Source organism: Mesoplodon densirostris, chromosome 5 (assembly GCF_025265405.1).
Source record: "Mesoplodon densirostris isolate mMesDen1 chromosome 5, mMesDen1 primary haplotype, whole genome shotgun sequence".
Classification (NCBI taxonomy): domain Eukaryota; kingdom Metazoa; phylum Chordata; class Mammalia; order Artiodactyla; family Ziphiidae; genus Mesoplodon; species Mesoplodon densirostris.
This window is the reverse complement of record NC_082665.1, coordinates 116,895,525-116,920,299: the sequence shown is the minus strand read 5'-3', so window position 1 is coordinate 116,920,299 and position 24,775 is coordinate 116,895,525. Positions and strand designations below refer to the sequence as shown.

Here is a 24,775-nt window from a genome sequence, read left to right as displayed (position 1 = left end):
GGGAATGATGTCACCTTCGAGCTTCAATTTTCAAATCTATAAAATACAGAAATAACAATATGAACCTCATGAAGTGGTGGGAGCGAGGGTGCTTGGAGAGATGTACAGCTCGGTACAGAGTCCAGCCGCAAACCTCTCGGAAGGTTTCCTCACCCAGAGCCCCAACCAAGGCAGGGGAGAGCTCACCGAGAGGGCCGGGGCGAGGAGGTGGACATGGTTCTCGCCCCGCCCCCGCGCCCCGCGCCCCGCCCCCGCCCCAGATATCGCGAGAGGGCGGGCCCGCTTGGGTTTGGCGTCGGCGTCGTTCCGGCGTTAGGCCGGCTTCTCTCCGCGGGCCGCGGATAAAGTGCGGGTGGCCTAGGGTTCTCTAAGGGCCGCCCGACGCGCTAAGGACCACTAGCCACGCGGCGTCGGCTGGACGCCAGAGCGTCCGAGTCGTTGTGTCGTGACAACGACTCTGGTGGCTGTCTCCGCGACAGCAGGTGCGGCCGCTTCAGCCCCAGGCGGGCTTGGCGGTTGACTAGCGAGTCTGTGCTCGCGCCCAGCCCTTTCCTTCCTGTACCCGGCGCCAAGCAGCGACGCTGAGCCGACCGCCGGAGCGGCGGGCAATGGCGGCCTCGACGGCCTCGCACCGGCCCATCAAGGGGATCCTGAAGAACAAGAGCTCTACGACTTCCTCTGTGGTGGAATCGGCCGAACAACCCGGCAGGAGTGTCGACGAAGAGCTGAGGTAAGAGCCGCGAGGGACGGCCATCGTCGCCCGGGTCGGCCTGGCCAGCCCCTTCTTCCCCGCCTGGGCGGCCTCGCCCTCCCCGCCCCCCGGCACTGTTGCCGACCCCCAGCCCGACCCCGGACCCCGAGCCCGACGGCGGCGGGCGGGCGGGCGGGCGGGGCAGCTGCGTAGATGCGGCCCTTGTGCCGCTCGGGTCTCCCTCCGCCGGCCAGGCTGAGGGTTGGAGTGATTGTAAAGAAGACAAGAGCTATGACGTTTGTTGTGTGGGTTTTTTTAAAAGTATATACGCATATATATAATAATTTTAAAACATACACCATGATCTTTGAGCTTCTGGAAATTGGGAATATTAAAGAATCAAATTGAAGTTAAAGCTTCACACGTTAAGCATTTATTATTTCTTCACTTCGTATCCGAGTGTCTAAAATTTAATGATTAAAGTGTATTTTCTTGGCTTGGGAGCCCTTTAAGATCTAGTCTCAAGCTAATAAGAGACTCCTCCGAAAAAGAGATAATTTCTCCATTTTTCTAATTGCCCTTCTGCCATAGTCGTTCCTTTTTAGGTGAACATTATCACAAGAATCATGCCACATTCACTCTCTTGGGTCCTGCTTTGTCATTATCTCTGCATTAAAAGAAACCGAAATTTTCCCAGTCTGATCTATATTTAATGGAAAGCTACTTATTGCTAATTATTTTTGCATCTGCAACGAGAGTTTGAGCGCTTTCTAGTCTTTGTTCCTCTTGAAAGACATATTTAAGCTCAGAACAGTTCAGAAAGTACCAACTTAAAATGATCCCGTGATAATTTAGTTGCTTTTGCATACTCACAAATACATATGTGAAAAGATGTTGACCCATATCATTGTGTGTGATAGTAAATAATTGGGAACAACCCAAGGTCCATTAAGAAGGATTGGTGAAATATTAATTATGGTACATTAGTATAATGGGAAAACAGACCAGCCTTTAAAAAGAATGAAATAGATGTTAATGCGCAGAGAAAGATATCCAAGGTGCAGTCCTCAATGGGGAAAAAAAAGGTGCAAAACCGTATATATAGTGTAAAATATAACACTGGGTTAGAAGTCCTCGGGGGCTTGGGTGTTCTAAGATACTAAGCACATAAGGACTCTACATTCTGGAAGTAAGGCCTAAGAAAAGTTGTTGAAATCTGTGAAGTCATAAAGCTAAAATGAGGATGTTCCCGAAAATTTTGAATATTGGAACTAGGGCACACCTGTTCAAAAGGATCATTTTAGGGCTATAAAAGGAACTACAGTTTGGTGATGGTAAATTTATGGGGATTTGTGTTACCTTGAGGAAAACATTAAGTAGGATCACAGCTCAGAATCATGGCCTTTGGGGGTTGGAAAGGACCTTAATTTGTCTAGCACCTCTCCTACTCCCACTCTCTTTTGGATGCTTGACTCTCTTACGTTCTCCAACATGAAATTTTCAAACCTCTATTTAGGGTAAGCCGCTTCATATGGGAAGGGGGGGGTGTTGTAATGGGATTAAGAAAACAGTCTTACCAGAGCATAGCTATAAGAGGAAGACCAAGACAGTCTTAATAACAAAACAAACTATGGAAGGCTGTTATATGATTTCAGGGTTTTCAGCAGCAAGAATGTGGTTCTCACTGGCATTTAAGTTATTTACCTATTCTCCAGTGTGAGCTTCTTTTTGTTTGGCTACCAAGTAGCTTATTACTTTCTTCTGTCTTTTGCTGCTGCTTCTGTTTATTCTCAACTTTGGTCTGCTGTAATTTCTGGTGGCCCCACTCTGTGTGTTGGCCTCTTTATATAATTGACAGGGATTTACCTCCAGGTCCTTCTGCCTGGAAAGCCACTATACTAGACTGTCTCACCTACATAGGGCTCCTCCTTCTCTAGGAGCTGCTAACAGGGCAGATTGACTTAAAGGGGGCCTTTTGCAAGGCAGTTGACTTTGACTTATGTAAATTAGGAGGTTATAGTCCTGTCTTCAAAGGCAGCTACCAAGCCCTAATTCATTAAGGTTTATGATGTTTGGTTCTAAGTAGTAAAAGGGGATGGGTTTTTTCATGGTAAGTGTTATTTGACTGGAAAGGAAATAAACTAATTCTGTTGGTAATACAGTACACATTATTATTTATGGCACAGCTCATGCAAACAATATTAGTGACTTTATGAGAGCCTCTTTGAACAGAAACAATGAAAGTATAGGTGAACGCATTTGAAACAAACTTATTGTAATGTTTAAGTACAACCAGTATTTTCCCTTTCGTGTATAAAGGACCGAAATAAATAGCTCTTTCAAGTACAACGTACTTAAAATTCAGAAACTAAAAAGTATAGTGTAATGGTCTAACTTCAAATGTTGGAACCAGAGTATTAGGCAAAATAATCTCTTATTAATGTGAAAATGACCAGAGATTTAAGTCAGTTCTCACTGTTCTCAGTACTGACATTCTATAAAGTCACCACAAACACTGAGTTAGTTAATACTGAACTGTTACTCCTAGGGGGAATACAGACTTAGGTTCCTGTAAGCCTCTGGTCGCAACGTTTTCATCAACCAGTCTATAACCTTTTAAAAGTTCTGTTTCTGTTTAAAGACACCTAATTTTATACATATTGTTGATTCATCAACATTGAACACATGGCCAATAGCACTATAACTCATGCCTGAATGAAGTTTATCTAACACATACTTTCTCCATGAGACACGTAACAATCTTCTTGGACAGCACTTAAGCACGATCTTTGGGAGCCATTTTGAACAGCTAATTCACCAAAAAAGCAAAAAACATGGTACTAAATAGATCAAAAGGACACATTTACAGTAAGAGAGCTGAAGCAAGAAGGTTTAATCTCAGCTGGGAACACGTGCATCGGACAACTCAAATTTTTCCCTGCTCTATGCATGTCTGAGAGAGACAGAGAAATCTCCTCAAGTATTGATTTTGGAGTTACAGATAAATTTTGGCAGGTAGTCAGATTTGCAAATACAGAATCCACAAATAACCATACCTTTTATTGGTGCCATTATCATGTGAAGTACAGGGGTAATTTCCCTTTTCTGCACAAACCATTCCCCACCCCAACGCCATCAGTTGTGAGAGGGTATATTAACAGAACATTTTATTTAACATAAAGAGATGTTACTAAGGGATTTTTTTTTAAGTCATGAGTTGTGCTGTTCCAGTGGTTTCTAAACTTTTTGATTGTGCATCATTTTAGTAGGAAAAACTTGAAATATGTTTCAAATATGTTTGTTTATGATTTATATACATATACTACTACCATTAGATAATATCTCAAGATTCAGTATATACTTAAAGTGAGGTTTATATACTGCCGTATTTCAAGTAATCTTTAGGATTTTTTTTATACAGTTCTTGTCCAACCTTTTTGTTTTTTTAATGTCCCAGTGGTGTTATCTTCTTATTCTCTGTACTTTGCATTGGTACTGTTATCTTCAGTGAGTGGTTTCTTCAGTACCATTTGTTAGGTACCACTTTTTGAGGGTTAGTTCAATTAAAACTGGATAAAGTCTGTAAATCCACATAATTAGGCATAGATAATGTCAGTATATTGCAGCACCCTGCTCAACTAATTAGAACACCACTGTCATCACTATGATTGTGGAATTCCCATTCTTTCTGGATACTTTGAATATAGTGAACAACCTGTGAAGGTCAGACATAACAGATCTAGTGAGTAAGTACGTGTGTTTCATCAAAAACAAGACACCATTGATTCTAAGATGTACCATGATTTTAGGTAGCACCAAGAAAGAAAAAAATACTGCCAATTTTAAGATGCCATCCATTTTAAGATATATTCTGTTTTCAGAAATATTAAAGTGAGAAAAATGTTCACTTGGAATTGTTGAAAATATTGTGTTACTAAAGCCTATCTTATTAGAAGTGTTAAAGGTTAGTGATTAATATGGGGCCAGATTGCCTGGGTTCAGATCCTCTTTGCTACTTATTAGCTCTGTGACTTACAGTGCGTTATTCATTATATCCCTGCCTAGTTTAATTATTAAATGAGTTACTAAATGTAAAGTGTTTAACCCAGTACCTCACCCTCAAATGTTGGTCTTCTTCTATTAGAAATAAAGAAATCTAATTTTCCCCACTTTTGGGGTGGTTGTACACAGTATGCTTTGGATTCACTGTGTTCAATTCAAATTCTATAGTAGTCTTAGGTAATGTAGGCAAATTCTGCTTGGAAAAATTGTACTTAAATTAATTTCCTTTAATATAATTTTATATAAGCATGCTTCAGCTTTGTCTCTTTCTGCCTATAAAGGGATATGGAATACGGTCAAAGGCCCACTGAGTAAAGTTTTCCAAAAGTGACCTTTTATTTACTAATTGCTTTTATTGTTAAGTCTTAGTTTAATTGTTCAAGCTTCAAAGGCTTGTACTTTGTCAACCTACAGAAGTTGAATCTTCATTTAAGAAAGAACCATTTCTTGAAATGTGGGGTTAAAGTTTAACACATTGAAGCAAAATCCTGCTTCCCACTCCAAACTCGGCTAAAACTGTAAAAACGAGAAGGTCATAAGCAACAAGAAGTATGAGTAGGTCTTTGAGATGGCATCATATGAGCTATCAAAGTGAAAGTGAGAATTGGTGACTTTTTCTGGGTGCAGATTTAGGCTTCCGGAAAACCAATCACCCAAGAGGGAGGAGGGAGCTGAAACTAGCAGGTGCTTTCACCCTCACAGCAGATCTTCAGTGTAAGTGGTAACTGCGCCTATTTTTTGTAAGTGGAAATGATGACCCAAAGAAGGTCACACGAACAGTTTGTGGTGGTATTGGGAAGAAACCAAGTTCACTCCTTGGGTTTTGTTACTCAACTGATGTTAATTCTACCAAAATTTAAGAGATGCTAATTTCCATATCCAGTGTCCTCTGCAGACAGTTTCTTCCACTTCATTACTTTCCTCCTAAGAATTTCCAGAATTCTTTGGAGTCTGTTGTTTTATGCCCTTATTGAAAGTTCATGGTTTTGCAAGATAATATCTTCTCTGGATCTTGACAATTGTAAGGTTCTTTCTCTCTTAGTATTGTGGTGAAGATGTGGAGTGAAGCTTTGGTTATATAAAACTTTAATTCTGTTTATAGTAGATAGTAAACTAAATGGCAAGCGAAAGGGAAAAATTTAGGTTATATGTAATGTGGTTCTGTATAATATAGCTTAAATCTTATATAAATCTTTGAGTTATATATAATGTGGTTTAAACCTTCTCATAAATTTGAATGAGTTCTTTACATTTATGTAGATATAAAGAACTCACTCAGGGCTTCCCTGGTGGCGCAGTGGTTGAGAGTCCGCCTGCCGATGCAGGGGACACGGGTTCGTGCCCCAGTCCGGGAAGATCCCACATGCCGCGGAGCGGCTGGGCCCGTGAGCCATGGCCGCTGAGCCTGCGTGTCTGGCCGCAGCAGTGAGAGGCCCACGTACCGCAAAAAAAAAAAAAAAAAGAACTCACTCAAATTAATGAGAATGTTTCCAGTAAATAGGCAAAGGATGTAAACCATTCACACAAGGAAAGTAAAATAAGCATTTTTTCATATTATTTATTAGGTAATGAGCAGAAAAACATAAAACAGCGTTTAAATATCAATTTATACCTCTCAGGTGGCAAAAACACACACAGATACCCAATCCTGGCAACGTTTTGGCAGTTATTTGGGGACATTACAAATAGTCCTCTCTTTAAAAAAAAAAAAAAAAAAAAAACTATATGGCAACATGGAGTGAACTACAAAGCTCTTGATAAATTTAACCCAGATATGCTTGTCCTAGTAAATCATCCTGAAAGGTCATTGAATACAATATGCACAAATGTTCATTTCTGCTTTACTTTAAGTAGGAAGACACTGGATTCAATCTAAATATCTAATATTAGGTAAATAGTTTGTTATTGAATATTATGCATGTAATATTAAAAAGGTAAAGACTAGAAAATACAAGCAGCTTATGATAAAATACATATACTGATATAGAAGCTATTTTTATATATACTATATGTATACTGTTTTGTCTATATTTTTATATATACTAATAGCTTGGGTATTTTTTCGTATATGTTAGAGTGGAAAGAATATACAGAAATCAAAATTGTTAGTGGGTTAAGGTACTAGGATTGTGATTCTTAAATTTTATCCTTAATTTCAAGAAAACATCATTTCTTATATCGTACAATTCAGTTCTTTTTCTTCTGTCATTATCTCACAGAACAGATTTGCAGGGTGTTTGGGGGTACCTTTGTAACTTCAAAGGCCATCTTTATTCTTCTAATGATGATAAATTGTCATTTTAATTCAATATTGTTAGCATCACTTAGGAAGTAGCTTGTTTTACTTTGAGATTAGGACACACCTAACAAAGTCATTTTGTATGTGTTTATTTTTAAAATATTTTATTGTAATTTAATACACATACAGAAAAGTTTATTAGATGTAATTTTAAAGCTTAAGGAATAATTATAAAGCAAACACCCCTATAACTGCCATCCTGGTCAAGAAGAAGAATGTTTCCATCACCTCAGAAATGTCTCCTGTCTGGGACTTCCCTGGTGGCCCAGTGGGTGGGACTCCACGCTCCCAATGCAGGGGGCCCGGGTTCGATCCCTGGTTGGGAACTAGATCCCTCATGCATGATGCAACTAAGATCCGGTGCAGCCAAAATAAATAATAAATAAATAAATATTTTTTAAAAAAACGAGAAAGAAAAGAAATGTCTCCTGTCCTTTCCAATCACAGTCTCCTCCTCCCCTGTAATATAATCACTATCCTGAGTTTTATGGTAATTCCATAAGTATACATCCCTATACATTTTAGTTTTTGCGTGCTCTTCAACTTTATGTAAATAGATATGTGCTAGTTATCTTTTACAAAATCTTTAATAGGGAATCTTAATTGGACTGTATTAATACAGGTTTTATGAAACTTTTACCTGTGCTTTTGTGTCTCTGACTCGGACTGTACTCTGGCTTATCATTTCAGAGGCCTTGTCTATCAGGAGGGAACATTGAGTTACCATATAATGGGTCTCCCTTTGTCTATTAATTGAATTGCTTTCTTCACAAAATTAATCTAATTCTCTTAAAATTTGTATATGTGTTTAATTATCCTTCTAATCAGAAGCTTCTTGATCATTTCTGCTGTCTAAAATCTTTAACGTGTATCTCTTTTCACTGTGTTTCCTTATGTAGAATATGACCATGAGAAGACCTAAATCATTTGCTTTCTAAATTTACAGAAATTTGTAGATAATAGAGCTATTTAGCAAAATACAAATCTGAAACTGTAGATTTAGTCAAATAGAAAACTTACTGCTTTTTAGAAAAACTCATTCTGTAGCAGATCATAAATATTTCAAAATCATTTAAATTTTGAATCTTGTGGGACAGTGGGAGAAGGCATTCGTACATAAGCAATTTAAACATTTTTTCAGAATGCCTTATCGCAAGCCATTCTCACAGTGCTAAGTGAGATATGGTTTCAGGACTCTTAACAAAACTTTAGATTTAAAAATCCTAAAAATTCCATTTTTTATAAATTCCATGTAGAGTAAATACAGCCCAAGAGAGAATGTTTGTTGGACTTGCCTATAGTAACAGGGCTAATGAAGGGTAAATGGAACTTGAACCTTAAACATCTGTCTCCCAGTTGTATGTTACTGTTTTTGTTTTTCGCCACAAGACCAACTATTACTCTGATGGTCAGAAACTAGGCATCTAAAGAAATCAATACTATTGTAAAGCAACATCTATATACACAGTCTAGTTCAATCAAGTGTTATATACATACACACACTAGCAACATTTAAGTTTGATTAGTTGAAAATTCAGGTGAGTACCTTGCTGAATGAATAAAAAGCAGTTCTTTAAAGAAGAAATGTTACTTCTGTGCTTTAAAAATAAACGACCCATTAATTTTTAGCTTCTTATAAACTTAAGATTTTGATTTTTTCATGGTGAAGAAACTTCTGTTCGGTGGGGGGGAGGGATAGGAGTTGTAGTGTCAGTCACCTGTGGAGTATATCTAGGCCAACGTTTGCCTCTTGATAAAACTAAGAGTAAGTAGGCTTAAAAGGAAATTGTAGTTCATAGTACTTAGTCTGCAATTGAATATTATTCAGCCTTAAAAAGGAAGAAAATTTTGACACATGCCACAACATAGATGAACCATGCAGACATTAAGTGAGATAAGCCATCCACAAAGGACAAATACAGTATCAGTCCACTTATAAGAGGTACCTCGAGTGGTCTTAGAGACAGAAAATGGAATGGTTGTTGTGGCGGATGTGAGGGGTAGTGTTCAGTGGGTACAGAGTTTCAGCTGGGGAAGATGAAAAAGTTCTAGAGATGGATGATGGTGATGGTTACACAATAATGTGAATGTACTTAATGTCACAGAACTATACACTTAAAAATGGTTAAAATGGTGAATTTTATGTATATTCTACCACAATAAAAATATGAAGGAAAAAAGTGATTAGCCTTAAATGGGGACACTGTGGGCCCTTTATGGTAGAAAGCAGAAGAACATAAAGTCAGGCTCAACTGCCACAAGTGGGCACATGTAATTTTTAAGGTGACTCAGAACATGGAGAAGAGAATATGATATTAAAAATTTAAATACGTCTTTCTTCAAGAGCAGTTCAAGATTCAGGTATTGATAGATTTAGGAAAATTGAAAATATCTGCAGTAAAAACCTCACCAATGTTGAGCAAATATGGAAAGGATGATTTGAATCTGTGTAAAATCTACATTGATTGTTTTTAAGGTAGTTTTATTTCTAAGTATATAACCAAGTCACAAATTGTATATGTAACAGAATATTGTTGGCTGGCAGAGAGGTTGTTGATGTCCTTTTTAATGAGTAGATAAGGATTTGTAATTAAGGCATTTAATTATTGAGCACCTTAGTAGTTGTACAAATATTTTGTTGAATGGACAATAATGGATGTTCATAAAGCATTTACAAAGCATTTCTAGTTTTCTTAAGTAGATTTATTCCAGGTGATCTGAAACCATTTATCAGCAAATCGTTATATTTTTAAATTAAAAAAAAAACTGAGGTATAATTTTATGTGAAATCTAAATCTTTATTATTATTATTATTTTTTATTTCCGATACGCGGGCCTCTCACTGTTGTGGCCTCTCCCGTTGCGGAGCACAGGCTCCGGATGCTCAGGCTCAGCGGCCATGTTTCACGGGCCCAGCCGCTCCGTGGCATGTGGGATCTTCCCGGACCGGGGCACGAACCTGTGTCCCCTGCATCGGCAGGCGGACTCTCAACCACTGCGCCACCAGGGAGGCCCCGAAATCTAAATCTTTATTAATGATATCTGAATTTAATGAGGTTTTCTCTGTGGTTTTATGTTATGATTCTTTTGATTGTTATAGATACTGCTAAAAAAATTAGGCCAAGGAAAATATTCCTGTTGTGTTTTTTATCAAACTATTAAAAATATATCGTAGATCCAAAATCCTTAACTACTGAGATCAGGCAATGTGTAAATTCCAGCTTTTGCTCTTATTCTATAGGCCAGATGAAGATTAAACATGTCATAATGTAATAGTTTTTTGAATGCCTGGTGAAGAATCTGATTACCCTTGCATATCCACAGGTTCTGCATCCTCAGATTCAACCAATCATGGATCAAACATGTTCTGGAAAAAAAATTTCCAGAAAGTTTCAGAAACCAAACTTGAATTTGCCATGTGCCAGCAACTATTTGCATTGTATTATATTGTATTTACAACTATTTGAATAGCATTTACATTGTAATAGGCATTATAAGTAATCTAGTAATGATCTAAAGTATACGGGAGGATGTGCAGAGATTATATACAAATATTACACCATGTTATAGAAGAGATTTGAGCATCCTTGGATTTTGGTATCTGTGTCGGTCCTGGAACCAATCCCCTGAGGATACCGAGGGACAACTGTAATGTGTTTTTAATATGTGGGCACTAAGTATTCTGTAAAATATTTACTGACACTTTATTGTAGTTACTTATGGCTTTTACCCAAGTCAGTTTCTGTTCCAAGAAAGTAGATGTAAAAATAGAAGTTAGCAGTCAAATAGAAATTGCAATGTGGGATTTGGATGTTTGTGAATTCTAGATGTGTACATTTTGTATCTTTCACTACATTGAGGAAAATTTTTTTTCTTATTATTTTAGTAAAAAGTCCCAGAAGTGGGATGAAATGAACATCCTGGCGACGTATCATCCAGCAGACAAAGACTATGGTTTAATGAAAATAGATGAACCTAGCACTCCTTACCATAGGTAATGTTTTGTACACAGCATTCCTTTTTTGACTTGTTTCCATTTTGCGTTTGACATGAGCTTCTGGATAACAGATGATTTGAATCTTTGTCTGTTTTTTTATATTTGTTACCGGAACACTAATTAATAACCCAACTGCATATTTTTGTGTAATAGTAAAAGTAATATGGAACTTTATGGAATCCATTTTTTACATTATAATTATAGTAGTAAATGTTTATTCATTGCACCTCAGTGGTCCCTAGCTGCTAATGATATATACAAAGTGACTTTTGCCTTCCTTAAAGTCATCTATTTGTAAAGGAAGATGAGAGCTGGGCTAGTTTGCTTCCTAAGTAGGTGTCAGGGGCTTATTCATTCTCTTTGAAGAAAGGGATAACTTCACAGATGGTAACTCTTTTTTTTTTTTTTTTTTTTTTTTTTGGCGGTACGTGGGCCTCTCACTGTTGTGGCCCCTCCCGTTGCAGAGCACAGGCTCCGGACGCGCAGGCCCAGCGGCCATGGCTCACAGGCCCAGCCACTCCGTGGCATGTGGGATCTTTCCGGACCGGGGCACGAACCCGTGTCTCCTGCATTGGCAGGCGGACTCTCAACCACTGCGCCACCAGGGAAGCCCCCATGGTCATTTTTTTAATGAGTTGTAAAATGATAGTGTATGGCTGTAGTTAGTATGAAGACAAAAATAAGGCACCAGTAAACATAATGAGACTCTAAATAATTTAGAAATACCTAATTCAGATCATGCCTAGATTGTATTGAAAAAAATAAAGATTTTCAGGGCTGAAGTATTTTGTATTTGTTACTCAAGTAAAACAACATAAATCCAGAAGTTACTATTAAAATAGAGTTAAAGAAGTTATGTTCTAAATCAATGGAGGAAACTTGTAAGATAAGTTGAGATAACTTGATAATAGCAAAAACAGTAAAAACAAGAATTAACATGATTGTGACAAGGGGAGAAAAATAATGAAATAGGAGGTACAGATACTGAAACTCAGTACTAATAAAGCTTGAGGGAAGAAGTAGACATATCATTTATGAAAGTGATCCTTATTTTTCTCCTAATTACAGGTATACACTTTAAAACATAACCTAAAACTTTTATTGTACCAGGAGCCAAAGTCAGTGCTTTCTTCCTTTTCAATAAATGTAGTAGATATCCCTTATCTGTGTTGGTCGGAGATAACTATCCTAAAAAAATTAAGATCAAACGTTCAAAAATAAATAGCTGTAGCCATTATTTTAAAACTGTTTATATTTAAATAATAAAGATAACCATTTTTCGCAATTATTTGGGGAGCAAATTTTTCATTAGAGAGTAGATTGGGAAAGCTAAATAGCTCTTAAACTTCCTGAATTGGGTCTTAGGATCTAATTTTGTTATTTTACGTAACCTGTGTCTGCATAGATCATTTGTGTCTTATCTTCAGGTTGATGTACAAATACATATTCTAAAGCTGGATAGGGTTCTTTTGCATTATTTTTTCCCTGCCACTGGATGGACTAACTGAAGTTTTTTTTCCCCCTCCAGTTGATTCGTGTTTTCAGTACTTATTTTCATAGTTGCAGTGGGGGTTTTTTTGCATGTTTTTTCTTTTTTTAAAATTATTTGAAGGCTTTTCTTGATGGGTGCTATACTTTTAAATATTTGCATCAAATAGAAACAATGTAAAATTAAACTTCAAAGATGACAACAGAGCCATAAATACATTGATACTTTTAGTCAGTAGAATCATGTTTCTCTACCTTGTTTTCCTGCTTGAAAAATTATAGTTCAGGTATTAATTTATAATGTTCTTATCATCCTAGTATGGTAGGTGATGATGAAGATGCACTGAGTGATTCAGAAACCACTGAAGCCCTGACCCCAGATATCTTAGCTAGGAAGTAAGTATTGATGACTCTAAAGCATTTTTCTCATGCTGTTTTTAATTCTGCAGAGTTAAAGGCATTTTACTTTACTTGTACAAGTGTAAATAAAAAGCATGTGCTAAATAAATAAGTTTATCTGGATTTTCCATAGCAACTTACATAGTCTTATTTCTAGGTTAAAATCAAGGTATGTAGATTGAGAACCAGAAGCTGGTACACAGATTCCCTGTGTCAGTTCCCTGAGTGGAGGTTTTTCTGTTTTTGCTTTTTAATATCCTGCCACCTGGGTTTTAAAGATAGAAGTGAGAAAGGCAAGATAAGTTGAATTCCTGAAAAAAAGCTCTATTCCTTTGCTGTTCATGGGTTTGTCAACTTCCACTCTTCTTGTTTATTGGTTTCTATATACAGTCCCACTCTCTTGCTTTTTATGTTCCTCATCAGGTTATAGCTAGCATATTAATGATCTTTAGATGTTTTTATGAGACTCAAAAGTTGAGTGAGACACTCAACTAATATAAGACTATCACAGTATTGATTTCTTTGTAAATGATTGTTGTATAGATTAACTGCTGCTGCTGAAAGCTCGGAGCCAAAGTGTCGAGTTCGTGAACAAGAAAGCAGTGAAGATGAGGATAGTGACCTCTCACCTGAAGAACAAGGTAGTTTCTTTCTTTTACTGCTTTTAGCATTGCTAATAATTTTTGCTGAGATAAATCCATTATATAGAAGACTGTCAAATGGTTTTCCTTTCTAGGAAGTGGATGGTGGGAGATTAGGGAGCAACATTTTTATAATTCAGATTCTACTTGTGTGGGTTTACTGTATAACAGCTCCACTACCACCCCCATTTCAAGAAAATACTACTGTCTTTAAAGGAATTAACATGTGTTCCTTTCTTTGTACTTTTTGTTCCTTTCTGTACCAAGCATCTATACCAGGTAGATGCTCAGTAAATATTTATTAAATTAATGCATTTAGGGTCATTGAGTGTTTGGATGATCTTAAAGTGGATAGCAGTAAGAGCTAATTTCTCAATTGCTTGTGCTTTTTCTGTATTAAGGCAATGGTGAAGCTTACCAAATGAATCAAGATGGTCAGACTTGGAATAAAGATTTTTGTTAGGTCCCATTGAACAGAAAGAACAGAAGTGTCACAGGAAAGGAGATAAAGATAGCCCTCTCAACAAGGATGAAAGAGGCTCTTTTAGCCCACACAGTACATACACAGTTAAGGCATTGCTACCTATTCATTGTTCCTGTTTTTACGAGTAATAGTTCTTATCTGTGGAGGTGCGGAAAGATGGAAGATATTTCACTTTGTTGCTTTTTATAATTTTGAAGGATGTGAATGTATAATCTCAGGAATTGAAAATTGCGTATATAGTTTATTTTCAATTATTTTTTAATAATTTATTTTTAATTTAATTTGTTTTTTGACTGCGTTGGGTCTGCATTGCTGCCCGCGGGCTTTCTCTAGTTGCGGCGAGTGGGGGCTACTCTTCGTTGCGACGCGCGGGCTTCTCATTGTAGTGGCTTCTCTTGTTGCCGAGCACGGGCTCTAGGCACGCGGGCTTCAGCAGTTGTGACTCACGGGCTCGAGAGCGCAGGCTCAGTAGTTGTGGTGCACGGGCTTAGTTGCTTCGCGACGTGGGATCTTCCCAGACCAGGGATTGAACCCGTGTCCCCTGTGTTGGCAGGCGGATTCTTAACCACTGCACTACCGGGGAAGTCCCTTCAATTTTTTTTTTTTTTTTTTTTTTTTTTTTTTTGCGGTATGCGGGCCTCTCACTGTTGTGGCCTCCCCCGTTGCGGAGCACAGGCTCCGGACGCGCAGGCTCCGGACGCGCAGGCTCAGCGGCCATGGCTCACGGGCCCAGCCGCTCCGCGGCATATGGGATCCTCCCAGACCGGGGCATGAACCCGTATCCCCTGCATCAGCAGGCGGACTCTCAACCACTTGCGCCACCAGGGAGGCCCCCTTCAATTATTTTTAAAAGGGAAAACCAAGCCTATGTATAGGAAAAAAAGATGCAAGAAAAACACACACCCTCACAAAAAAGAAAAAAGAGATCGAGTAGTTTGTTTACTTGAAGGCTTGAAATGCAGAAACTACCTGTACTGTAAAGAAGTTTAGAAACTTTAGAACTAAGATTCTGAATATTTGCTAGTTAACTGTCAGGATCTTTGTCATGTGTGCTGTGAAGGTACAATTTGCTATTCCCTCCTGTCATCTTTAGATTGTAGTGTATTGAACAAAACTATGATAGTCTGAGCCTAAGTACTATGCAAGAAAGAAATTTTACATATAGCATAATCTCAAATTGTAATATATTATCTTCTATCCTCAGTGACTTCCTGATTTATTTTCCCAAAATATACCCCAAAGGCCCTTGAAACGGTTTCAGATAGAAATTGTTCCTAGAGTTTGTTGAATCCTTATTCTCTGAAAACGTGATCTATTGAGAACAGGGAATTTTTTATTAACCTCTATTGTCAGTTTCATTAAGGGATTGTCCCTCAAATTGTAGTTCCAGGAGTTAGCCAGCAGGGGGAACCATTTTACTAGTTACAGTTTCACAAGTTCAAGTTCCCAGTAGTAGAGTTACTGATACAGGTGTTTATTGCTTTTAAATAAATTACATGTCTGAACATCCTTGTTTATTAAAGACATTCTTAGAAAATTTTATCTTGGGGGCTTCCCTGGTGGCACAGTGGTTGAGAGTCCGCCTGCTGATGCAGGGGACATGGGTTCGTGCCCCGGTCCGGGAAGATCCCACATGCCGCGGAGCTGCTAGGCCCGTGAGCCATGGCTGCTGAGCCTGCACGTCCGGAGCCTGTGCTCCGCAACGGGAGAGGCCACAACAGTGAGAGGCCCGCATACCGCAAGAAAAAAAAGAAAAGAAAATTTTATCTTGTAACTAGTAACATAGCAATTAAAAATATTGACTATGGAGTCAGATAGATCTAAGTTTGTACTCTAGGTATGTCACTTACCTAATTTGCCTAATTTCTCTGACCCTCAGTTTCCTCATTTCTAAATGGGGGGCTATAAAAATATTTAGAGTCATTTTTTTTGTTGTTTTTTACATCTTTATTGGAGTATAATTGCTTTACAATGGTGTGTTTCTTTTTTGAGTATTAAATGAGATAAAGAATTTAAGACGCTTAGCACTGATTCTGGCATATTGTAAGTACTCAGTAAATATTAACTTTTAATAACTTAAAATAATTGGTATATTCTCCATTATATTATTTTGAAAAATAGCAAAAGAAAGTATAAAAAGGATAATTTACTTGTCAAGTTCACATGGATAGTTGATTATTATTAGAGCTGGGCCTGAAACCTGAAAATTTTTGTACTCTTTGGCATTATGTTGCTCTGACATACAAAGATTATAAGTAAAATTAATATTCAGAGAAGGTTGAGACCACTTATGTTAGCTTTCTACAAAATGAATACATAAATTATATAATAAATTTTGAGTATTGCAAAACTAAAATATATAACAAGCAAAACCAAGTTTAATATCTCTTAGAATTAAAAAGAAATCATTTTCTTAGACTATTAGTATAATTGACAAAAGAAAAATACTGTAAGATCAACTCTTAGGAATAAGAAACTACAAATTAAAACAGCGTCGTGGTGCCTTTCTTTCCTTTCAGATCAACAAAAATTAAAAAGAATGACAATTTCCCTTTTGGTGTGAATGAGGAGAAATAAGTTATTCATATACAATTGATGGGAGTGAAAAATGGTTTGGCTTTTCTGAACGGCGGTATGGCAACATATGAGCCAAAAGCTTTAAAAGAAAATGAGACCCTTTGCTCTAGCAATTCAGTTTCCCAGGCCTTATTTCAATGTTTCTCAAACATTTTTACCAAGTGCCACTCAGTACACATGTAAACATAAAATTATAAAAGTTAAAATTCCACAAAACATTACTTAACCTTTACTATATGTGATATGTTCTATCTGTTTATTCTGTTTTGTTTCATTTCTTTAAAATGCTGGTTATGACTTACTAAAGGATTATAAGGCACAGTTTAAAAAAACACTAATGTTGAGAAAATAATAGAACAGATGCACAACAGTGTATGTGCAGTTGAACCTTGAACAACATGGGTTTGAACTGTGCAGGTCCACTTATACTAAATACCTACTACAGTACTACACAGTCTGCGGTTGGTTGAATCCACAGATTCGGAACTGCGAATATGAAGGGCGAACTGTAAAGTTATATGTGGATTTCAACTGTGAGGAGAGTAGGCACTCCTAACCCCCACGTTGTTCAAGGGTCAACTGTATATTACATCATAAAAAACACTGAAAATACAAAGGGGGAAGTCAGAAACCTTTGACCAAGATAGGGGGATTAAATTATAACTCACTACTTTATAACCTTTTAAAAATTATGTAAATCTGCTATGTACATGGCAGAATTTTACTCTATCTTCATATACTTTATTGTCTAAACTCTGGATTATTTTAAGAGTAAAGGGTCACTAATACAGCTCCATCAGACAATAGGCATAAACTGAGACTTCCTGGGACGTGGTCATTCTAACTATACAGTAAGTGAGAAAGCAGCATATACATACAACAAGGTATGATTCATTTTTATAAAAAATACATTTTTAGAAAAAAGTCGAGTCATAAAATATTAATGATAATTTCTGAGTGTGGAGATTTTTTTTTAAGTTTCTAGCTTTTTTTTTAACTTTGTAAAAGTTTTTTTAAGTTGCATTAAAAAGAACATGTGTTACTTTGTACTGAGAAAAAGTCTTACCTTTTTAGTAAATGTATCTGGTATTGGAGGCAATTAGAATCATTTTTTGTTGTTTTTTAATCTTGGCTTTTACATCATCTGAAAGTCATCACTAAAAATTTAGTCATGAGGATTTGGTCTTTTATTGATTTTTTAAAAAATTTTACTTTCTTCTACAATATGGTACTCTCAAAGAGTAAAACAAATCACAAAAGTAACTTAGAGAAGAAGAAAGATGGCTGGCAAGATCTTCTTGGTAGTTTGCAACAAATGTTCATGGGCTGATGATATGGATGTTGATCTCGGAACTTTCCTTCTCCCAACCCAAATAGAGGCTGAAAAGTGATTGATCAGTAGTGACAACTGTAAATGCCAGTGTTTAGAACATAAATAAGTATAGATGATAAAAACTTAAAGGGAGGGACTTCCCTGGCGGTCCAGTGGTTTAAGACTCCACGCTTCCACTGCAGGGGATGTGAGTTCAATAGAGGGAATTAGGGGACATAGAGAAAGTACTTTGAATAGCCTTATTCTGAGAGATTGCTCTTATGCCTTTTTGGCATTAAAATATTTTTATGAATACCATAATAAACCTTTGGTGAATGAGCTTTAATGCTCTTGACAAAATAAACAGTTGGCAATTTTATGTCGACTCCTTTTTTTTTTTTTTTTTTTTTCCGTACGCGGGCCTCTCACTGCTGTGGCCTCTCCCGTTGCGGAGCACAGGCTCCGGACACACAGGCTCCGCGGCCATGGCTCGCGGGCCCAGCCGCTCCGCGGCATGTGGGATCCTCCGGGACCGGGGCACGAACCCGTGTCCCCTGCATCGGCAGGCGGACTCTCAACCACTGCGCCACCAGGGAAGCCCTCGACTCCTTTTTTGTTTTTCAATTTACTGGTCTAAGAAATTCTAAAATCTTATAATATTTCTTAAACAGTTGATCTTTAACGTGCTATCTATTGATAAAATATGGTCAGTTGTGTTGATTTACAGCTATTTTTATGTTTCTGTGGTGAAGACTATAAATAAAGAATAGTCTAGAATCACTTTACTGTTCCTAATAACAAATTTTTCTTAAAATTACTCTGGGAATGTGGTTATGTTTTTAGACCAGCAATGTTAGTTTTTTTTTTTCCTCCCCCCGTCCCTTTTTCCCTCCCTCCCTCTCTAGAGCCAGCAATGTTTTAAATCATGGCAATTTCTTAATGGATAATAAGAATTTTTTAAAGGAATTTTTTCTGAATTATAAAAATAGAAAACTTGAAAACATTAAAATTACCCCATAGTTCCTTGACCCAGAATTAACGGCTGTTAATTGCCGAGTCTTATTTTGTGTGTGTGTACACATGTGCATGCACGCAGGCTTTGTACATAGTATGTATATGGTATTATAGTTTTCCTTTTTTCCCATTCAACTCTATCTGGAGAATTTTCCTATATCTTTAAATTTCCTTCACAAATATAACTACTAATGGCTCTTACTCTTAGTCTCCCATTAAGATGTACTTGAAGCATCTAAAGCAAAGCTTGGTAAACTTTTTCTATAAACGGCCAGACAGTAAATATTTTAGGTTTTGAGGGCCATATGGTCTCTATTGCAACTACTCGACTCTGCCATTGAGTACAAAAGCAGTCTTAAGCATTACAAAAGCAAATGAGTGTGACTGTGTTCCAGTAACACTTTACTTACCAAATAGACACAGGCTGTAGTTTGCCAATCTTTGAGCTAAAGACTTCCTACGCCTATTCTTTTGTATCTTGTAGAAAAAAAGCGACAGTTTGAAATGAAAAGGAAGCTTCACTACAATGAAGGACTGAATATTAAGTTAGCTAGACAATTAATTTCAAAAGACCTACATGATGAGGAGGAGGATGAAGAAATGTCAGAGACTGCAGCTGGAGAAAGCATGAATACAGAAGAATCAAATCAAGGTTAGGTGTTTTGAAAATATCACTGAGACACTTGTGATCCTTTGTACCTAAATAATATACTTTATTTTGCTCGTAACTTTGAAGAACCTCAGAAAATTTTGCTAAAATTCACTTTTTATGCCAAAAGTTTAGAAAATTTCAAACCCTGTTGGTCAGCTTCAAAATAATGTTTTTATGCTCAGAGTTGATTTAAGCCCATATGTTATGTTATATGTCTATGTTGTTTGGTCTACTTGGCTTTAAGCAATGATGTTTGTCTTCATATTAAGCTATACTTTGTTTTTAATGGTTCAGATCATATTTTGTCTATTGTAACAATGTCAGTTAAGGTTTAAACTTTTTAAAGAAACATGTTTTTAACATGTAAGATTGGTTTTAACATCGCTTCAGGCATAAAGTATGTCATGTCTTTCCAGTGTTGATTCTTTTGACTGTTGGGTCAACAGATTATTTGGCTGATTTTTGTTTGTTTTGTTTTTAAGTCTCAGACAACCAGCCACTGCAGCCTACCAACTCTCGATCAGTCATAGGAAATTGATTTTATTTATTTATTTTTAATAAACTGTTATTCTGGCATTCAACAGAGGTGAACCTTCTATACCATTAATGCAGATCTTGTGCCCATCTACCTACTCTTTGTGCTGCAAACTGGTGCTTTTGAGTGGAGATGTAACTTGCTTGTATATGTTGTGCCTTGGATGATTAAGTCTTAGGAAAGTAAATAATTATTATATTAGTGTTTTGGTGAGCAGATATGAAATACAAGTGATTCTATGGTAGAACCTGATGACTGTGCTCATTATAATAGCAGGATGACAATATTTTTTTGTTATTCCATGTTATGCTTTTGCGTTTCAGTTTGTTTCATACAGCATTTTCTTTCCATTTTATTCACCATAGTCTGTTTAACTTGAACAAGCTTTATCTTGAGTAATTATTGTTGTATGTCTCTCTCTTCTCTCTTTAAATTTATTATCCATTTTTAGGTGACCTATCTCCTAGTTGGTCTTTGTTTCCCTATTACCTCTATCTTGGTGATTTCTTTTTATGTATTCAATGCAGATGTTTCTGGGTTATAACTTTTCATCAGTTTCTTCTCAGACTTTGAGTATCCATTTGTAGCGACTCTAACAAAGCATTGGGAATACCCTTCATTTGCCAATGAAAATTTGTACCAGCACCACTATGCCAAATATTAAAGGGATTTGTTTTTTAAGCCACAGCTTTTGAAAAATAAATCTGACCTTTTGTCTGTCTCTGCATCTAAAACATTGGATTTCACAGATTTAACACATAAAGACATTTTTTTGATTTAAGTGTAATAGATGATTAAAATTTGTATTAACGCCAATTTTTCTTCAGTGGAGATGAAGTACTCCTTGCATAGGAGTATATACTGCTTCGCTTCAATAACGTCCACAAAGATAGAAAAGACTACATAATAAGGCATAGAGAAGAAAGTTCATTATTTTCTGTTCTTGGGCCCTTAAAAAAATTTTACCAGCTTTTAAAATCTCCAAGGATCTATGGCACCCATTACTTTTTTATCATTTTCCTTCTTTTCCCCCTCTTCTACACTCCTGCCCATCCCCACCTGTTTTATTACTGTTTTTATAAAAAGAAATGTGGCATGTTTAGACTCTCAGGAAATTTTTTATCATTTTTATATCATAAACACAAATCTTTTATAGTTCTGGATATTTGAGTTGTAATAAACTCTTAGCTATCCACCTGTGATTTATTCACAAAAGTGTTCAACCTGAAACCTATTTGTCCTGTCACTTAAATAGATACACCTGTTCTGCTCTTTATATTATTTACGGGGTATACAGATTCTTTCATATCATACTGATCAGTCTGCATGAAATATATCTTGTTTTTTAGATCTTTCTATTTGTTTATCATACGTAGCAGTGGAAGGAAACTTTAGCTCAGGTAGTTCCAAGTTTGGCAATACTCAACAAACAAATTATGTTGCTGTTTTTTCTTTTATCATTGCAGGATCTACTACATGTGACCAACTGCAAAACAAATCACAGAGCTCATAGAAGGGATTCGTTCAGCACAGTAATTGTCAGATACAAACCCTGTTACTATAACATACTGCTTCTTGTCCTCTACAATTCATGACTTAAGTACCAAAATGCGTACCAGTTATTATATATTGCCAAGAATTAAATAACTTTAGAGACTAAATAGACTGAAAATGCCTAATTGATACATATATTCTTGTGCCTAGTACTTCACCACAAATACAGATAATGTCATCAGTCCAAAACTACATTACTTTTGTAAGAACACTGGTTAATTTGTATAAGATATATAGCTTTTTATGCTTTAGAAGTTAATATCTTTTGGGGAGGGAGAAGGGATCTAATTTATTTTCTTCACTTCTAGCTCTTATAAAAAGTTAGGTTTTTTAAAAATCAAAATCCAATTGGAACAACAGATCATACAGGCTGATAAATATTCAGTCTGAAAAGTATTTTAACATGCATCTTCAACTTGTCTGTTTAATTGAAAAGAATTATAAGAGTTACTGTTGCATTTTCTGGTATACTACCTTTAAAATTCCTGTTGAGTCTCTTTTATGTTTACAAGGAAATGATTAAACTTTTTCTCATCAAAACTAGCTTTTTCCACAAATAAATTATCAGGTTAAACTTGCACTAACGTCTGCTCTGACTTTTTTTGTACACTCAATGGGCAGACTTCAGATCAGTTTTTTAAATAAATATAATTATAATATAGTCTCAGCATTCCCTTTATGTACTTGTCTTAACTTCCTACCTTTGTTTCTTACTCCTTTCCACGCATATGCACAGAATCCTTTACCTTTATAAAGGATCATAAAGATTGTCGTGACATTAGGAACTTTTCCTTTTCTCACATATTCTGTCATTTGCTGCAACAATGAAAATCTTATTTTGACTATCAATGCCTATTAGTTCTTCGAATACATGGAGAAAAATAGATTGAATAGCAGCAGTACTATAGACAGGAAATACAATTCAACTGCAGAATTTCTACACCTCTGTGATTTACAGCTTGCTAATTAAAGTACTATTATTAGTTTATTGTTTGACTTAATTAGACCTTAGAAAACAACTAACTGAGGTTTTTTGGGTTTTTTTTTTTTTGCATGATGAGAGAATTGTGTGTAACCAGTGATATGATGATAGTTCCTGAATGTATAGACAGAAGTAAATCTGAACACTTTTTAAAAACCTTAAATAGTTCCTGCTTTAAGGGAATATCATAATGTATACTATGACAAATGTACTTTATTCTTCTAACACAGTAAGATTTGGACTTCTTCCCTGAAATGAAGTGCAGTTCCTGTGTATCTTAGTTTAGTGATGGTTTCATTTCTAGTCAGTTATTTGTATCTTAATTTTTTGTTAGTACCAAAGGAATCCATTATACGAACAGACTTTTAAAATAATTTCTGTATACTGTATGTATGTATGAATTGGCTTTTATTGAACAGCTTTTCTTCCACTTGCAAGTTTATAGAAATATCAATATGTCAAAATAAATAAGAAGTGGGAGAATTCTTTGCTGTTAGAAGAATGTTTTCATTAATTTGAATGTCTTTTTTTTTTAATGGAATCCAATCAGTACTTTTGAACTGCAGGTATAGTGTTCTAACTAAAACATATTAGCTAGTAATACTACTGATTTATAAACAATGTTTATCTCTACTTTCTGAGTTTAGAATGTTGAGGTATTCTTACCTGTTTAAACCTGTTTGGGGGTATTTAAGCTTATACATATGTGTGTACATATGTTCATGCACACAGACCTCTGTTTTTGGTTTTCTCATTTCGAGTTCTTAGAAAGTATCCACATGCTCTTTATTTGTAGAAATAGCTGCTATACAGTGAAGAAAAGGTAAGACCTTTAACAACTGATCCTTTTGGTGTTTTCTACAAACTATTTCTTGAAACTTAAATCACAGGCAAACTCGCATTTCTGGTTTCAGGAAGTAGATAGTTACGTCAGAGGAATAAGACATGGCAAATAGCATGCTCATTAGGATTTTAGGTAGTCAAATGTGACTGAGTAAAACTGTTCATCGTCATGAATTCCTAATTGACACAGTATTGAACTATACAAAAAATGGACCTTCATGACTCAAGTTAGATTTTCCTTTGGAGAAAGTTATCTGTCGGTGTTCAGTTCTAGCCAAAGTAGATTTTACTTTCAATTTTTTAATCAATATCTCTTCTCTGCTTAACTCCTCTGATGTCATCTTTTCTATTTTTCAGTCTGAAATTCAGCAATGATGCTCTTTAAAATCTGAGACATATAATGGTATAAATGGATTGTTAAAAATAACTTTAAATTGAAGATTAAAGCAAAGTGCCATTTTTCCCTAGACTTCCGTTTTGTTTACATTTTTTCCTCTTAAATTAGTACACCGAACATATTGTAATAAAATACAGTAATATGACAATTGATTGTGTGTGGATTTTATTTTCTTGTTACCCAGCTATCGTGTTCCATTGGCTAAATGTTCTGGATACCAGGAGAGGGTCTTGAACTACACTGTGGCAGAGTAGTTTGTTTAGTCGCCCAGCATTGTGCTAGGTGTCCAATATATAATCCTCAAAACAACCACGCAGAACAGGTATCTTATCAGCCCTTTGTAAGTGAGGAAAATGCTCTTGGCCAAATTCTTCAGTCTCAATGTCTCATACATGCCAGTTGACAGGATTCAAATCCAGATGTAACTAAATTTCATACTGTTTATCCATGCCTTTTTAGATGTAGAAATTCCCTCATTTTTGCAGTTGTACCTTACAAGTAAACTTTATTTGGATTATTGATACACATTGTGTGCTTTAGGAGTAACATTTTTCAGGTGTTTAGTTTGAGTTTTTGTTTTTTACTTTAATCTGAAGAAATTTGGAAATTTTGTTTGAGGTTTATATACCATTGAGGAAAAATCTCAAAAGTACAATTATACAGTGGCTGGAGATGTCTAAATGCATGTGATTTGATTGCGTTCCACAAGTTTGTTTCTAAACAGAATGTTTCAAACTCAAGAAATGATTTTTTTCATAGACTCTGTGTTACAAAGTAAGTACCAAGCTAGCCTGTCAAAACTAACATATACCTAAGCCAGCATTTCCCAGTGTGTTCCGTGAAACCCT

The 24,775-nt window shown here is 36.3% G+C and overlaps 1 protein-coding gene and 1 pseudogene across 1 annotated transcript; both read left to right on the top strand.

Moving 5' to 3' along the window:
- Positions 1-279: 279 nt before the first annotated feature.
- On the top strand, positions 280-24,075 carry PPP1R2 (protein phosphatase 1 regulatory inhibitor subunit 2). The gene is made up of 6 exons (XM_060099327.1): positions 280-730; positions 10,939-11,046; positions 12,856-12,933; positions 13,480-13,577; positions 19,449-19,616; positions 21,618-24,075. The coding sequence occupies exons 1-6, from the start codon at positions 609-611 to the stop codon at positions 21,662-21,664; spliced, it is 621 nt and encodes a 206-aa protein (XP_059955310.1). The 5' UTR covers positions 280-608; the 3' UTR covers positions 21,665-24,075.
- Positions 14,066-14,182, top strand: LOC132491489 (U6atac minor spliceosomal RNA; annotated as a pseudogene).
- Positions 24,076-24,775: the final 700 nt, after the last annotated feature.

Coding starts and splice junctions, on each gene's coding strand:
- PPP1R2 (XM_060099327.1), top strand. CDS start 609: ATGGCGGCCTCGACGGCCTCGCACCGGCCCATCAAGGGGATCCTGAAG. Junction 731..10,938: donor AGTGTCGACGAAGAGCTGAG/GTAAGAGCCGCG, acceptor TTATTATTTTAG/TAAAAAGTCCCAGAAGTGGG. Junction 13,578..19,448: donor CCTCTCACCTGAAGAACAAG/GTAGTTTCTTTC, acceptor TGTATCTTGTAG/AAAAAAAGCGACAGTTTGAA.